General features: G+C 43.7%; 2 protein-coding genes across 4 annotated transcripts in view; both read right to left on the reverse strand.

The window, feature by feature from the left end:
- The window catches only part of LOC119431999 (calcyphosin-like protein), a 39,218-nt gene extending 22,795 nt beyond the window's left edge, over positions 1–16,423 (reverse strand). Inside the window, exon 1 of the mRNA XM_037699451.2 lies at positions 16,261–16,423. Coding sequence (XP_037555379.1) covers positions 16,261–16,276 — 16 coding nt within the window. The 5' untranslated portion in view covers positions 16,277–16,423. The remainder of the gene's footprint in view (positions 1–16,260) is intronic.
- The window catches only part of LOC119432001 (calcyphosin-like protein), a 49,532-nt gene that overhangs the window by 22,795 nt on the left and 9,467 nt on the right, over positions 1–17,270 (reverse strand). The window lies entirely within an intron of this gene.

A 17,270-nucleotide genomic window follows, 5' to 3' on the forward strand; every position in this document is an offset into this window, starting at 1 on the left:
ACAGAGGTTATCTGATTGGTAGATAAAATTAAGGCAGGGGTGAAACTTCACCCACCACAAAGTACAAATTATGTTAATAGCCATGGCTAGGTGGCGTATGCCACCGCCCGATTTAAAGGGTTCAGCCTCATCCATTCATCCATCCATCCATCGTGGGCTTTTCGCGCTCGCGAAGCGCGCGGCAAGCGAGGGTCGTCTGCTACGCGCTGTAGTTTTTTTTTTTTTTTTTTGCGTTCATTTTCCACGCAAAGCACTTAAAGTCTATTTAACTTCAACAGTGTGGTGCTGCTTGGAGCTTAGCCATCTTTGAGCGTTTCTTTGTGCTTGGGCAGCAAGATAATGCAAAAACTAACGTATCAAACTCATCAGCGCGGCCTAGCTCCGGTGCTAGAGTTCGGGAACGGTATTACGGTAACTGTGCGTGCGTAGAAACGCGCTAAATGAGCCCGCGCAAGGAAAGAACGTAAAAAAAGAAACGTTATTCGCATGGGTACGCGGGCAATAGCACCATGCTTGCAAGAATAAGAGTAACGAAAAAAGTAAATTACTCGCGCAGTCAAGTGAAATACGTGCGTGCAGTGACCGCTTCGTCACCATTACGCGCTTTTCGCTCACGGTCAGTAGTGGTTTAGAGTTATATGCATATGTATTTATTCGAATATTTTTTAGCCACGACAATATTTCATTATGAACAGAGCAGAGTGAGAAGGTGTAAGGGAAGCAAGAGAAAGAGCAAAGACGGCCCTAACGCCGCAATATTGTTGGCTTATTTCGCTTCAAAGATTGAGTACACGAACAATTCTTGCTGTACGCTATCTCTGATGTACCTTAAGGTTCACCATGAGCAAAGCTTTTTTCAAATTCAGACATTCGAAAGAAAAGCCATTCGATCCATATACAGGGTGTTTCAGCGAACACTTTCAAAATTGGAAAATCGAACCCACGACCTCTCGGTCCGCGACGATAGATCGCCGAGCGTTTAACCCATTGCGCCACAAACGCTTTTTTTTTATTGCCGGTCTTTGACAATGTACAGAACAAAATCTCAAAAAGCACAACTACAAAACATATTGGAAAACATGAAAGCCATCAGTCCAACATGGACTGGCGTTGTCGAATTAAAATTCTTTTAATGCTGTCAGAGGTTCTATCCTCGACAGCCAATCGGGTACACATTCTTGTGTTTTCTTTATTTCAATGAACCGAGACATACTGTCTCGAAAATAAATACGAGCCGGCCTAGCGTCTGGATTGCAATGGTACCCAGCCATCCGTGCCCGCCATAAACAGTGGAGACCATGGAGCATGATTAAATCGTATGGTACCCCGTCCTCATTCTTTATCGCTAGGTACCTGATCCCGTGCGGATTCAACGGAAACTCCTTCTTGATTGTCCGTTTTAGGACGTCCCAGAAGTAGACCCCTTCCCCTTGCGCCACAAACGCATTTGCAGAGAGCTACACAGACGCGCCTTATATATCTAACACTCCTCCGTGTACCCGCGCTCTTGCTCGGGGCGGTGCCGCCGCCTACGAGCAGAAAAGAGAAGTACTGCATTATGACACTAACGCGCACCGACAGTGAACGCTTCGGTGGTCTCAGCACTACGACGCCTCGATGCCAGCATTCGAAGGGACGCTGGCATCAAGAAGCACTACCAACGCCACCTAGGTGGCGTTCACCGTACTCAGCACAGCGGAGCGTGGCCTCCGCAATTAGCTCTGAAAATGTTTCTGAAGTTGATCGCGGAGGCTGCAATTACGACGCGCTGTACGCGCTGATTTGACTCGGTGACGATTCAGTTACGTGCTTTGTCTTGCGCGTTGTATTAGTGTGTCAGTTACGTGCTTCGTCTTTCGCGTTGTGCTAGCGTGTGCAGCGTAGTGCAGCTTCCATATGCACGACGGTTGCTCATGGTCATCGACGTTGGTAGTCGTGATGGAGGAGACGTGCCACCAGGCGTCAGCGTGGGTGCATCAACGCCTAAGGGCGCTTTAGCCACAAAACACCAATAGACATTATATATCAATGTGCAATAAACATTACACTACTTCTGTGAAGACACGTTTCACTTTCGTGTTCTATACCGATTCCTATATAAGAGGGATCAACCACATTTTTTCAAATTCAGACATTCGAAAGAAAAGCCATTCGATCCAGCCAATATAGCTAAACAAATAATTTTTTTCTACATTGAAATGAATAGATAGCTACTACTGGCCTAGCCATTTACTAATTTGTTATGTAAAAGTTATTACTGCAATAGCCTTGTTTTAATAATCCGTGAATCCTCTCTGAAATTACCAACGTGTAACTTCTCATTATACCATAGTTATTGCGTAACGTGTGATTTTTTACGTAAACTAACAAGCATTCATGGCACGTGACGATGTTTGTGCTTGCATTATATTGAGTGGAAAATCGTCTTGAAAATTGCTGTCTTTGATGCACTACAAATATCGCTATTGATTCTACATATCCCTAAAATAGTTACCTTCAATAACAGCAAAAAAAATGAAAAGTTTATGTTCTGGTGATTTGTTGCCTCTTTCATTACGTAACTACAAACACGTAGTTATTGATCAGTAAGTATATTTGCTGTGTACGAAGCAGCGAGCATACGCAATAAATATTCCTAAAGTTAATTTCATGTTAAAATTCGCTTAGTGTTTGCGCTCTTGCAACACCAGATGGCGAAAGACAAGTTGCACATACGTAATCCATCATGTTCGTTTTCTGACGCTTTCTCGCAATTATGAAATGAGGCATACGTATACAATTACGTTTCATTTATTTTGGGTTGTCTTGTTTTTTGCCGCGTATATTTCTCGCGTACCCTTTACCTATACACGCCGTGCTATAGCTTAGTGGCTTTGGTAAGTTGTACTGCTAGGCTCGAGGACGCGGGTTCGATTCCCGGCCACGGCGGCTTACATTTCGATGGAGGCGAAATGCATAAAACACCCGTGTACATAGATTTAGGTGCACGTTCAAGAACCCCAGATGGTCGAAATTAACGGAGCCCCCCCCCCCCCCCCCCCCCCCATTGTGGCGTCTCTCATAGCCATATTGTGATTTTTGGGTGTGAAACGCCAGAAATTATCTTTACTATTATTACCCTTTACCTGTGCTCTCAGTTCTTCATGATGTATGGGTAAGTTCGACACGTTGAGATCGAGATTGGCATTCAACACGTTTTTATCGTCACACCCACAGCATCAGAGGGATTTCTGGCCATCGTCATATGACCACACGTGATATTGTTATCTTTAATCGTGACGTGAGTGCAAGTATGTCAAGTTACTAATGGCATGACCCATCAGTCATCTTAGTCACACATTTGTGTCTTTCCACACTATACTTTGGTATACATATACCAAGTGAACGAGCCGCGAGAGTTACGCGGTTTGTATTTATTTTTGGTACCGCGGCATCGGCCAACAGACACATGCCGCTTCCGAAGAGCCCAGTTAAGGATTTCGCCTTAATAAAGAAACAATAGAGCGCGGGATGGAGTCTTGTAAAGCAAATTGAATGCAGGAAATAAAAGAAAGGAAACGATAAGGTGTGAAAGCGTTAGCATGTGCTAGCCATATCTGCTACGTTCTCTTGGTTATTATCGCGGTCTCCAGCTTATTTTCTTCTGCAGCACGTTCACGTTGCTCATTCCACGCATAACTAAATGAAGTAAGCGCGCGGAATGCGTTACTCGAACAGCCGCGTAAGCGCGGACCAGCTACAAGGAAATAGACAAAATACCCGTATTCACAGCCAGCAAACGCCTTCTCTGTGCGGTGAGTCACTGCGGTATTACCTTGCGGTGACGTGGTACTTAAAATATCCCAAATTATCACGATGTTGGCTAATAGCAACCAAAATATCAGGCTCGTAGCAGACGCCCGCCGCCTTGGCGCGGCTTCCGCAGCGGAGAAAGCGCACGATGGATGGATGAGGCTGAGCCCTTTAAATCGGGCGGTGGCATACGCCACCTAGCCATGACTATTAACATAATTTCTACTTTGTGGTGGGTGAAATTTCACCCCTGCCTTAATTTTATCCACCAATCAGATAACCTCTGTTTGGTTATTTCTACCCGCTTAAAGTCTATTTTGCCTTCACTGTCCCTAAACCCCAATGCTTTGAAAAAATCAGCCCCGTTGCCTTGCACTGTAGGGTTAAGCCCCTTACAGAAAAGTATGAGGTGTTCAGCCGTTTCCTCTTCTTCTCCACACGCACAGCACAACGTGTCTATACCTTGGTACTTGACTCGGTACATCTTAGTCCGCAATACTCCCGTCCTGGCTTCAAACAACAAAGAGCTTCCCCTAGAATTATCGTAGATATTTTCTTTGGCAATTTCTTGCTTGAAAGTTCGGTATGTGCCCAGTGCTGATTTCGTCTGCATCCCTGTTTTCCACAGACCCCTCTCTGTTTCCTTAACCTTTTTCTTAACCGCTGTTTCCTGGTTTGCACCCCTCCTGCAGTCCAAATATTTGATTGACAGTTTTCTGGTCAGCTTCCTCCATTTGTATCAACATTCCTCATGTACAAATAACTGAAAACTCTCCTTGCCCACCGCTTTTCTGCCATCTCTCTCAATCGCTACTACTAAGTGGTTCGTTGGGAAAGGGGAAAGGTTGGCGCTATCTTCTGCAGCCCTTGAGGGAGCACGGCTCAGCGCCAATTGTTCCTCAAATTCTATCTTGCTGCTGGCTTCCCTGCCCTCGAATGACGTCCACCCCATGTCACCCTGTACCCCCTGATTTGGTGTATTTCCGTGTGCTCCCAGAGCCAGTCTACCTACCCCTCGCTGCTGTACCGGCACGGGTCCGGTACAGCAGCGCCGCGGCGCGGGAGTTCACACAAAAAGGTCCTCGTTCCTCCCATGCATTCGCGCGGCGCTTTGGGCACACTCCCACATTCTAGGTCACTCTACCTGTACGTCACGCACGCTGGGCTCCCTATGCTGCGCATGCGCTAAAAAATAACCAAAATGTGCTTTGCTGCATCTAGGGATATTTGTTCGGCTGTGCATAGGTACTTCAGGGGAGAACGTGGGAGAGCGTTGTTTGCTCTGTTCGTCCCCAGTTGAGTCTGAGCTGGCTCGGAACTTGTAACTTGCAAGTTCCGAGCCAGCTCAGACTGCGCTCACCCACCTCACGCGTGACTTCGCTCCCGCGCGAGGTGGGTGAGTGCATTTTTTCGCGATTGTAGCATATCAAAACGTGATAGTCGCAAGGGGATGAGTGTCTGACTTGGACTACTTTAATGCCAAAGCATTCGTCCTGTCGATGTATTATTTAGCTGAGCATGCAGGGGCCGTATTCTGAAACGTACCACTTCGGCGAAATTTTTTTTTCGCTTTCAGGCGCGCGCTGATTGGCTGGTTGAGCAAAATTGGATGAGCTGACTGGCTGGTTGAGCCCGACGTCATTCAATTTTGCTCAACCAGCCAATCAGCGCGCGCCTGAGAGCGAAAAAAGAAATTTCGCCGAAGTGGAACGTTTCATAATACGGCCCCAGAATGCGTAAACAAAACCACTTTCACGGTGTGCGGACACGTTTATATAGTAACCGTCAGTAAGTAAAAAATAAATTAATAATGAACGTCATCATTTAATATTATAGACTGATGTGATAAACAGTGACGGCCCGAGACGCGAGCCTTGTCCTAACTGCCGGTAGAAAACGCACTAGCACGTTCAGGTTACTCAGCTGTCTTTTCGCCGATCTTTACCCCTCATTATTGAATGGGAAGGATAAAGAACACCTGTGCGTATCACTCAGTAGTACCAACAGCTAGATTGCTTCGAAGCGTTGCGGGTCCCTAAAGCTAAAGATGTGGCAAGACTGCCTTCATCTGTGTAGTGCAAATCGTGCCCATCCTTGGTGCACTCGCTTCGTGGAATCAAACTTTTAATGCAACATTGTCATGTCAACATTCTTTCTACAGCTTCTGGTTAGTGCAGGTGCTTATTCACAAGAAACAGCCTTTGATCAAACAATGCTGCTGTTTTGTAGTTTTACAAGTTTTTTTTCTTCAGTTTTTTTTCCTTTTTTTCTTTCTGATTCTGAAAGAGCTGGCTGAATGCAAAGTAGATCAGAGTTAGTCGTCCAGCAGACTTAAACTGTATTTTGCTTGGATGTAGCTGACACACCTACCAGCAGCACAGTATGCTACATACGTACATTTGCTTCAGCCTAGTCGGGTGCTGTACATTCTGTCCTTTCTATAAGGCCCTACCCCGTACTGCTTGCTCTTGTTACAAGTTCACCCCTCCAACTGCTACTGCACTTGTTTCTGTGGATGTGCAGTCCCCTGAAGTGACAAGTGCCAATACAATTGATTTGACGACCTAAACTGGCAGACACTGAGCACATCACAGATTATAGTGTGTGCAAAAGGACTGATAGCAAGTGCTTCCTGTCATGCCATATGTAGCACTGCGCATGGCAGGCCATGACATATTTCCATTACATGAGGGAACTTCGCTAAAGTATTTGAGTTGGCATGTGTGTGCAAGGTTTCATTTTCTTCTAACCACGCAGTCAGGCCCTCCTTGTGCCCCAATAAATGTTCGAGCACTGTGTCTGCATACTGTACTAAATGTAACATTTTGAGCGACTTAACATTCTTATTTTATGGTTTACTGTTGAACAGTAAATGTAGCCACATTTATGCGACAATTCTAGACCTCCCTTTTACCATTCTGGGTCATTGTATAATGCAAAGGTATTTGAGCAAAATAAATTCATTGCACTAATGTGCTTAGAATAGGCAACATAGTGTGCATGTGAGGATGCTCAACCTCATTAGTGGTGTGCTTGCACTAACATGCACAAACTGGACATCAGAGCTAAACATGAAAATGGCTAACCTATCAGTTATGGTGGATCTCTGGATAGTTGAATAAAATTCGGGAGCTTTTGTATGAGATGGCTGATGGCAGCCCTGCTCTTTATGTCGCCCTCCAAGTGGCAGCAATGACACTGTGTGTGTATACAGGATGAGCAGTTTTATTGGACCGTGGTGCTTTATGAGCAGCTATCTTGTTTTTGCATGGCACATGAGGAGTGGTTTTTTTTTGTTTTGTTTTTTCCACAGTAAGCCAAATTCATTAGAAATGAACTGGAGAAGTTGCGAAAATTCCGCAGTCAAGCTGCTAATTGTCAGTGGCAAACATGTTTTCGTCAAAGTGGGAAAAGTTGGAAGCCTGTCACGTGGTAGAGGTAGAGAGGCGATGGGAGAGCTTATAAGAGTGTGTGTGTGTATGTGTATATATATATATATATATATATATATATATATATATATATCTTAAGTCTTACATAATTTTTAGAAATCGCCTGTGGCAGGTAGCATAGTTCTTATCATTGAGCTGGGTTATTCGATGAGGCGGACATTAGTAGCACGAGAAATTGAAACATATTGAGATAATTAACAAAATTCACTAATTAACTTCTTAGTTAATTACTTGACAACACATATTGCAATTTACGAATTGTAGCCGGTGAGCTTGTCAGGCGTATCCACTTGGAATGAATTTCCAGAATGACACCAGTTTCGAGATAAGTGCCATCAGACTCGCCGTAAAAATGCACTGTTGTTCCACTTACTTTTTTACCAAAATGCTGTTTTATACATTGAAGCACAAAAGTAGCTAGAACGCCCATGTATTTCGTCCCATACTTTGGGAAATAATATCTCGAAACTGGTGTCATCCTGTAAAGTCATTTCAAGTGGATGCGTCTTGCAAACTTGCCGGCTACAATTTGTAAATTGCATTGTGTCGTACAGTAACGAACTAAGTTCATTAGTAAATGAACTTAGTTATTTAGTTGAATATTTCTCGTTCAGAATTCCGTAAAGATAGACTGCTCACAATGACAACAGTGCGAACTAGTTGGACAAGGAAGGGAGACAAACACAATGCTGACTTGTAACTATAGAATTATTTTGCATGCAGAAGGCAGGGGTGATGAGAATGCATAACATGAGGATTAAAGGTGTAGGAGGGCGCAACAGAAACGGTGTCAGCAAGCTAACTTTGAAAAAGTAAACAGAACTGGAATGCTGGGGGTACTGGCTAAGGTGTTTCTCTTTCTTCCATGTCCCGTTTGCACCATTTTTGTTCTAAAAAAAGCAAAGGCATCTCTAGTTGTTTACCACATCTTTTTTTCCAAGAGACAAAGCCAAGCAATGCTGAAAGGGCTGGTTTTTTTCCAGGACAAAAGTAGCACTGATTCTAGCAGCATTGAGGTAGTATTGAACCAAATGACCTTCAAAGGTCATTTGGTTTAGTCAGTGTTGATGCAGATTTCCGATCACGCCCACCATGAACTAGTTCATTTGCCCACCTTACAGAATGCAGTTATTGGCCAGCATAACATAAGGATTGGTTGCTTATAATTTATTGCTCACAAACCACTGATCCTAGTGATAATGCAGGCAGAGTGCTGCAATGCCCTTTGACAAAGTGTAAAAAGAAGAAGGATTGGAATAGAACCTTCACATTGTTTCAGCAATCGTTTCCACAGACATCCCCCTCTTTCCACTACAAGCAAAAACTCTTCTTCCCCAATATGGACATCTTATCCATTTCTTTATTTCACTATTGTGTTGCGCTAGCTAATATATTTAAAAAATTAATGGCGCAGATAAAGCTACGGACAAAACACATAAGATAGGACTGGTGGCAACTTCCAACAGAGTTTATTCAGGATAAGAATTCGCCTTTATGTTCAGCCAACAGTCATGTGATCGCAATGAGCATATTCACTACAAAACAATAAAAGCACGAATAATCCATAGTTCAGGCAAGCTTGTACAACTGAAGACTTGACTCCAGCATACTACTTTCTGATATTTCAATGGATGTTACTGAACTGTACTATTCGATTCCTCATGGAGGCCTCTTGATTGCTGCTGTTTGCAAGTGATAGGTGAAAAGTGCGAGCGGTCATTTCAAGACCAGACCGGGCATAACCAACAACAGCCTTCTATCACTTTTAGATTTTTACATTGCTATCCCCCATTTTTTACGAACATACAAGAGTTTGTATTCGCACATCACTTGCTCCTATTTTATGCCACATTTATTATCCCACTTTGACAGACATATTCTAAGCTGCCTCAGTGATGTTCCTGTAGCTAGGGTGTACCACTTGCTCATTATTTTCTCATATTCACTAAATCAGGCAACGACAAGCTAGATAACATTACGTCCGATGTTTTGGCAATTTTTAACCCATGCGCAGAGGGCCTGCTCATCATATTTGAACTGCCAGTTGAGAAAACCGTGCCATTTTTAGACATCAAGGTTGCTTTTTGTCCAAGGGTGCACATTTGCTGGCTGCAGTGGTGGGAATGGCCACGAGCGTTTTGGAGCAGATTTTGTAGCTGGAAAAATTATGATTTGGAGCAGATTTTGTAGCAGTCAACAATGATGATTCTGAATGGCTATCCGCAGGACACTATTCCTACGCGTCAAAAGATTCCAGTGTACATCATTGCAAATATTCTCGAGGAAGGTAATCCGCGTACGTGACCACTCAAGAACAAATTGCAGCCATCACACGACCACAGCGAGTCAACCAGCACGCTTGAAAAAGAAAGTATTGCACGTACCCATTGGTAAAGCACAACGCACAAAGGCACACAATACTCACGGCAGTACAGTCACATGGCATACAGTATGACCATTTGAGCAGTTTTGTTGTAGGCCTGATGACATCTAGCTAGCAAAACGGCACAGCTACAAATGCACTGCGTTATGAGCACACACAGATAAACGTGACATAGCAAATCAGCTAATAACATCCAAGGGTTACGGTAAGTTTCAGTTTGCAGAGTGCATCATTACACAGCCACCATGCCGAACACGCGAAGTGCGCGTCGTCTGCTAAGGAAAACCTCCCCCACTAAGAACACACCACCGATACGAAGTACAAATGTGGGCCTCTTCCTCTACAATCGCTCTTCTCTCTCACGCCAACAAGCATAACGTGCTACGCACACAACCCGCGATTATGGCACAAAGAGGTTCTAAATGTCTAACCATGAATATGCATGAGTGCGCACTGCATTGGATTAGCTGAGTGACCCTTTAGCTTTTATTAATAGCAGGAGATGCGACGGTGCTCTTCGCATAGGGTGGTGTCGACTGCTACCTGACCTTCTCCACTTCTTGTCGCGATGGCCTCCAATATTGCGAGCCGCAGCTCATCCTGGAGCATCTTTGGAGCAGCTTATCTCATTTGTAGCATGAATGTAGCAGCGTTAATGAAATGTAGCAGATTGGAGCAATTGTAGCAGCATTCCCACCACTGTGGTTGTACAATCCTTAATTAAAAAGGGGCATCACTACAACTTGCCTAAAGTTACTCTACAAAGAATGTGCGAACATCATATGTCCTCCAGCTTCAATGCATAGCTTTGCCGTAGCAGCAAAGCTGAAGACTCGTCTTCATTGATTCAAAGCATTTGTGAAGCTATATTGAAAAAAAAACTACACTTGATTAAAATTTGCCTAATGATGCAGCAAGGATGCAACTCAGACCCATGCAGGTGGCCTCCCACATTCATGCATTGTCTCATAACATTAAGAAAATAACCTTCCATCATAATGTCGGGATTTTATGTCAGCAGCATGCAAACTGTAAAACATTTGTATCATGATGAGTCACAAGAGAAAAAAAAAAGGCATGCAATACGAAACATGCAACCAGGTTCACATGCTGTGTATCTCATCCCACTTGGTTGTAGGAAAGAGTGCAACAGGCAAACCAATCAATGCTTTCATGATCGAGTGCAGCAGCGCAAGTTGAATGGTAAACGGGCCCTGAAACATTTCTAACTGATCACAGAATGACCTCACTATTAAGTATGTTGCCTCATGAATCTCCTGCTGCAAACATTTGTTTAATAGTTCAAGTATAAGCGGAGTTAGACAATAGTTATCGCTCCAATGAGTGGCTTTCTCTTTACGTTTGTCTCCAATGGTGTGCTGGAAGCAACGCAGGGGAAAAGCGAAAGGGGGCATAGCCCCACCCAAAAGTTGAGTGCTTGGCGGCGAGAGGGCTCGTCACAGCAACCTGTGGTGGCTGTAGTAGACTACGCTACGCAGCTCGCTGCTTCTATCTTGGAGGCCACGCACAGCAGATACAGCCACGAGCAACTGTCGCGTGTAGATTGGCAAGGCAAAGAAAAAATTAGCCACAGACATATATATGTCTCCATAGGCGGAAGGTTTTCATTTTTCCGGGGAGGGCTGGGGCCCGACCAGCGTTCCGAAACCTACCCATGTATATATATATGTATATATACCCTTTGCTAACTATTTTATATTTCTCGCTTTATGACGAAAGCAATTATATTGACACTCCAGGCAAATTTTAGCCTTTGTCGTCGCCGTGATGTTCCGCTTTTAAATCCAAAAGCCATATAAATGAGCGACCCATGCCCTGTGGGTGCGGGAAAAAGCACGTAACAGTGAGCCAAAAAGGATGGCGGCTTGATGGGCATTATCTTCGAACGCGCTCAATTAGTTAGTTGTAGGTCACGTAATCAAACGCGAATGGGAAGGAGAGCAGGCGTCTTCTCCTCTAGCCCTGCCGTAGCTGTGAATGACTGTGCGCGGCTGATGCTTATGCGGCCCGCGTGCCATATCTAATTGTTGGTAATCATTTTTTGGGTGCAATGATAAAGGGTGAGCAGGGATGGCTGCTTATTTCATGCGCGCTGTCTTCCTTGCCGGGCTGTGTTTCCGCGCCCCGAGTGTTGCAGAGTTACGAGACAGAGGACATTGCAGATCACTGACAGAGGCCGTCTGTAGTGGACATAAAAATAGGCAGATAATGATGATGAATCTAATTTTCAGAGTTACGGTGAATCGCGCAGCTGTACGAGCCGTTCGCCTCCGCTTCCGGCATTCTTCATAATGCTTGCGGTGTGAAAGCGAGTGCTCGAGGTCATCCAGTGAGGTATTTACAGGTTTACATGGTCCGTGCATTACACTATGCTTCCTATTTTAATTTTAGGTGAATGTTTACTACAATTTATATGGCCACTATGACAAACGTATAGACTCGTGTAACGGCCGCACTTTTCTGTCGCAATTTTGACGGGCCTTTCATAGGGCCGGGCCATATGACCTCATTTTCCAACTACGAATATGAAAGCCGCCGTAAACCTTCGCGATCGCCTCCTGTCGACATCCAGTAGCTACGCGCGAAAGTACGCTGCGGGCGACAATTCGCTGTTGAGCCCGATAAGAATCAGCGCACGGAACGCGATTGCTTCTCGGTTGGATGTCTTTTTTTAAACATTGGCTGTCAAGTTGGGGGTGCAGCCCTTACACGGGTGCGATCCTTACACGGATTTACATGGTAAGAACCTTCGTATAACTGTCTTCTACTTTGCTATCACTAATACTGCTTCGCCTTCCCGGCCAAACTGCACTCTTTCTTTTTTTAGTACTTTGAGTGCGAGGATAAATGCTGCTACGCATGACTTCTAGACTTCTATATTTTATGATTTCGAGTGAATCCGGCTTGGCATCATTTCGGTTACTGAGTGAATTCTATATACAAGGTGTTTCAGAGAACACATTCAAAAATGTTTAAACGTTGCCTGTGGCAGATAGCACAATTCTAGTTCATGAGCTAGTCTACTCATAGAGGCGAACATTACTTGCACAAAAAATTGAAATGCATAATTGACTAATTAACAAAATTAACCAATTAAGTTTTTAGCTAATTACCTTATGGCCCATGTAGCAATTTACAAATTCTAGCCGTGGAGTTCGGATCCACTTGGAACTAATTCCCAGGCTGAAACCAGTCTTGAGATATTAATTCTCCAACTTTGCGGAGAAATGCATTGGCGTGCCAGTCACTTAACAAAACGTCGTTTTATGCATCGAAGCACAAAAATATGAATAGTTATATAAATTATGGGGTTTTACATGCTAAAACCACAATCTGATTATGAGGCAGGCCGTAGTGGAGGACTCTAGAATAATTTGTACCACCTGGAAATAGAAATAGCATTTCTTATCATTGAGCTGGGTTATTTGAAGAGGCGGGCATTAGTCGCATGAGAAATCGAAACACATATTGAAATAATAAACAAAATTCACTAATTAACTTAGATAATTACTTGACGACACATATTGCAATTCACGAATTGTAGCCAGTGAGCTTGTCAGTCGAATCCACTTGGAATGAATTTCCAAAATGACACCAGTTTGGAGATATGTCCCATCCAGCTCGTGGTAAAAATGCACTGTCGTTCCACTTACCTTTTTACCAAAATGCTGTTTTACACATTGAAGCACAAAAGCAACTGGAACGCCCATGTATTTCGTCCCATACTTTGAGACAATGCATTGTTGTTTTACTGCTTTACTGTTGTTTTACTGTTTTACCATTTTAATGCATTGTTGAATCGAGGAGCACAACTTGGGACAGGTTGTGCTCCTAGCAATAAGTTCATAGAACTTATTGCTTTGGTCAGTGTCATTTCATTATCTGATATTGGCAGTCAAACACAGTTGGATAAAAGTGCTTTGTTATGCAACAAACAATAGTAGGAGGGAATAAAATGGTCCTGAATTTGAAAACATGGTACTTTTGCTGTGTGTTCCACTGTAAATGGCATATTGTTCTGCTCTATCTAAAAATTCAAATGATAGTTCATTGGACAGTGGGACACGTAATAACTTGATTATGGGAGTTTAAAGAAGGTTTTTTTTTTTTATGCAAGAAAAAGGTAAAGTTAAGTCTCTGCTCCACTCACAACTTCACAACAAAGCACGCCTACAGAGTGGCTTTGATTGCTATGCCACATAGTTTCTATATTACATTATCCAACTGATCGTACATTCGACTGGTTCCTACTGTTCTCCAACTCGATTTGAAGTGATGCAGAGCCCACTCAACACTGAAGGCGGATAAAGCCTGGCTGAGCCAAATGTGCCAAGTTCTCCCAGAGCAATCGGATCTCGGTCGCGTGTTCAGTCTGAAAGTGAAGAGTGCCTCTGAGTGCTTTGAATGAACCAGGTGAATGTGTTCCGAGCGCTCGATTTCAACCAGACAAATGTAAAACACACTGCAAGAGTGCTTTAGAGTGCTCGAAATCAGCCAGTTGAATGAGGCATAAGTGCTGTGCACTTAGATTAGAAATTTATGCCTTTGTGACAGTTTCTTAAAAAAGAACAGACCTTTTTCGGCTGCACAGCAGAAGCTTCCTTCATCCCAGCAGATCTGATTTATGCCACATAGGAACCTCATGTTATCCTACTTTGCGGGTTAACCGACCTACATGGATTCGCCACACGGGAAGTTTAATCAGTCATTTTCGCGGACTCATTAAAATAAAAAAATTCCCCGACAATTCCTTGACTTTTCCAGGTCACTAAACAACCTGGTACCTTACTTAATCCTTGTCTGACTTAGTGCTGTTTCGTCGATGAATGTTCACCAACTAGTCCAAGTTTCCTCATTACAGCATTACCACCTTATGTGCAAAGCTGTTTTGCCAGTTTAGGCAAAGCAACCACGTCTCAAGTCCAGCTGTAGCATGATTGTGAAGATAATGCTTGATGGGTGTTGAATGAACTAGAGCTAGTCACTGTGACCAGAACAGGAAAAACCGGAGGATGATGAAACAACGCAAAGCACCGACTTCCAACCATTCCCTGCTTCAAGCTGCTTACGGTTTGCGCTGTTCTATTAAAGTACGAGTTACAAGAGCACCAGTTTGTACGTTCAGTCAAATGGCGTCAGCTATCATGTGCCCATCAAGCGTCACTGTTCATCCATTCTCCCATTGCGCCTGCATTGGTAGGTAACATGCCAGCCAATCATGGTCAGTCTTCGTTCTCTCACCTAAAGGGTGTACACTTGCAAATACCTGGTCACCCTCATTAGTGTATTTCTTGTGCGAATGACAGCACCTTCCCTAAGATAAACAACTTTTTTTTTAATTATTAGTTTGATGCAGAGAGAAAGAGAGAGAGAGAGATAGGTAAGACACAGTGCAGGTATCTTCGAGGAAGCAGCTTGTCCTGTATTCTGGACTGTTACCACTGATTTTGTTTACTGAAAGGGATGCTAACAAAGCAATAAATCCTTTACTGGTACTATCAGCTTTATGCATATACATTTGTTTGCATGTGCCATTGTTGCAAGATTACAGGGAGCCGAAATGATTTTGATGGTTGGGTACCAGAGCACGAAGTCAGTATAGGGTAAACAGAGTGAAGTGTTCTGCGTAAAGCATGTAATTTATTATTGGGATGGGTGAATACTACAAACTTTTGAATAACAATTCGAATACTTCATTTTTCGGTTTTATCCTTGAATCAAATGCCACTATTCGATTGCGTCATCGGATTGAATAGCCAACACTCAGAAGTCCAAATAGTTTTCAAATACTTTTTCAATAATTTTCTAGAAATCTCACTAGACATTTTGATGCCATCTAGAAACCTGCAGGCAGTTAGATTTACTAGCGTTCATACACTAGTACCAACGATGCCGCTTCAGACGTTTACCGTGCACCAATCTGCTGTCATGCAATATGTCAGCACCTGCTTTCTGAAACTGTGTAGCCACCGATCTTACAAGATGTAAATATAGGCAAATGCAATTTTAGCCTGCCAACCGGGAAACTCTCTTGAACGCAACCAACAACCCAACCATACAAAGCGCATGAGTGCACAATAAAATAACGGCTTCTGTTGTGTGCAGCAGCATCGGGTCCATGCACACGTGCACAAATACATAACTGAGTACCCCTGCTTTGTTTTCATTTAACTTTCGCAGAAATATTGCATGTCTTTACACCACGTTATTCAATAACACACTTGGCTACGTTAACTGCGCTGTCCATACGGACTTTTTGTTAACTAGCAACAAAAACTGTACACGCACCTGCGATTTTCTCCGACGGAGAGGTGTGCGCGAGACATGCTAAGCATATTAATGAACGATGCGGACCAACAAATGCTATCTTGTTTCAAAATTAAGCGAAAACTAAAGCAAACGAAAACGCAGGTTGCGAATGGCTGTCTCCGCTTGTTGCAGCGGTTTAATTTCGTAGTGGCTTCAATTTCACTTTTCGTCATGCCGTGACGGAAGTACAATGGTAGTAATATGCAGCTGTACACGGACAATGGATGTCGTTAAATAAGAATAGTAACAACAAATAGCGGCCTAGGTCGCGGCAAGATTGTGCAGGAGGCAGTGACTGCTTACCTCTGGTATGACGCATATAGGAAGAGTCGTGCGAAAAGCGTTGATGCTCGACTTTCTAGAGGTTCCCAAAATACTTGTAACGTAGACATTAATATATTTATGAGGAATGCATTGTGTAAACAGCACAAAAAAAGATTCGAGCCGGAGCTATTCAACTTCAAAAGTCGGAAAGGATGCCGCCATTACACTTTCTTTTTCTGCAGGAAGTAGGTGACGCTTCGAGCAGCAGGAAAACGAAACCGAAACTATTTTCGCATCACTAAAGCGCGCACAAATTTGCTCAGAAACGCCGCTCATGTCCACGACTGTGAGAACTCACGCGAACTTCCCGAAAGTGCATATTCAGCTGCGTTATGAGTAATTAAATTCATCTAACCGCACGGCGTAATGTAAAAGCCGTCGAAGCCAGTCCCTGCATCGTCAATTTCAAGCATTAACGTATCCCTTGCGACTATCAAGCTTTGTGCTACCGTTACGACGAAATGACTCACCTCAATCGTACCATGTTCGAAAACGACTTCGCCTGCGCGAAGTCGTTTGTCGTGTGTTGCAGCCACTCCAGTAGTTGCAGATACACTCCAGTGAGCTCCGCTAGGGACGAACAGAGCAAAACCGGCAACTCGACAACTCCTCAGTAGTACCTAGCCACCATAGTAGTACCTACACACAGGCGAATCTTCAAGAAACAAAAGTCCCTATGTGCATTTTTTCTTTTTCTTTTTTTTTTTTGCGCATGCGCAATATAGCGAGCAGGTCAGTGCCTCCTTTATTTTTAGAGGGGTCGCTGGTTCAAGTCATCGACCTACCATACTTATTGGCTCACCCCAAGGAGCTCTAAAAAAAAAAAAAAAAAAAAAAAAAAAAAAAAAAAAAAAATCTGGAGTGGCGGCGCCCGCTATTGTTTACCTGGCAGCAGGGGTGAAGCCAGCGCTTGGCCTGACTTCACCTCTGAAAGAGTGCCGCGCAGGCTGCAGTTCGCGCACACCTTAAGTGCTTTTGTTGTGCGAATG

Source organism: Dermacentor silvarum, chromosome 10 (genome assembly GCF_013339745.2).
Source record: "Dermacentor silvarum isolate Dsil-2018 chromosome 10, BIME_Dsil_1.4, whole genome shotgun sequence".
Lineage (NCBI taxonomy): Eukaryota > Metazoa > Arthropoda > Arachnida > Ixodida > Ixodidae > Dermacentor > Dermacentor silvarum.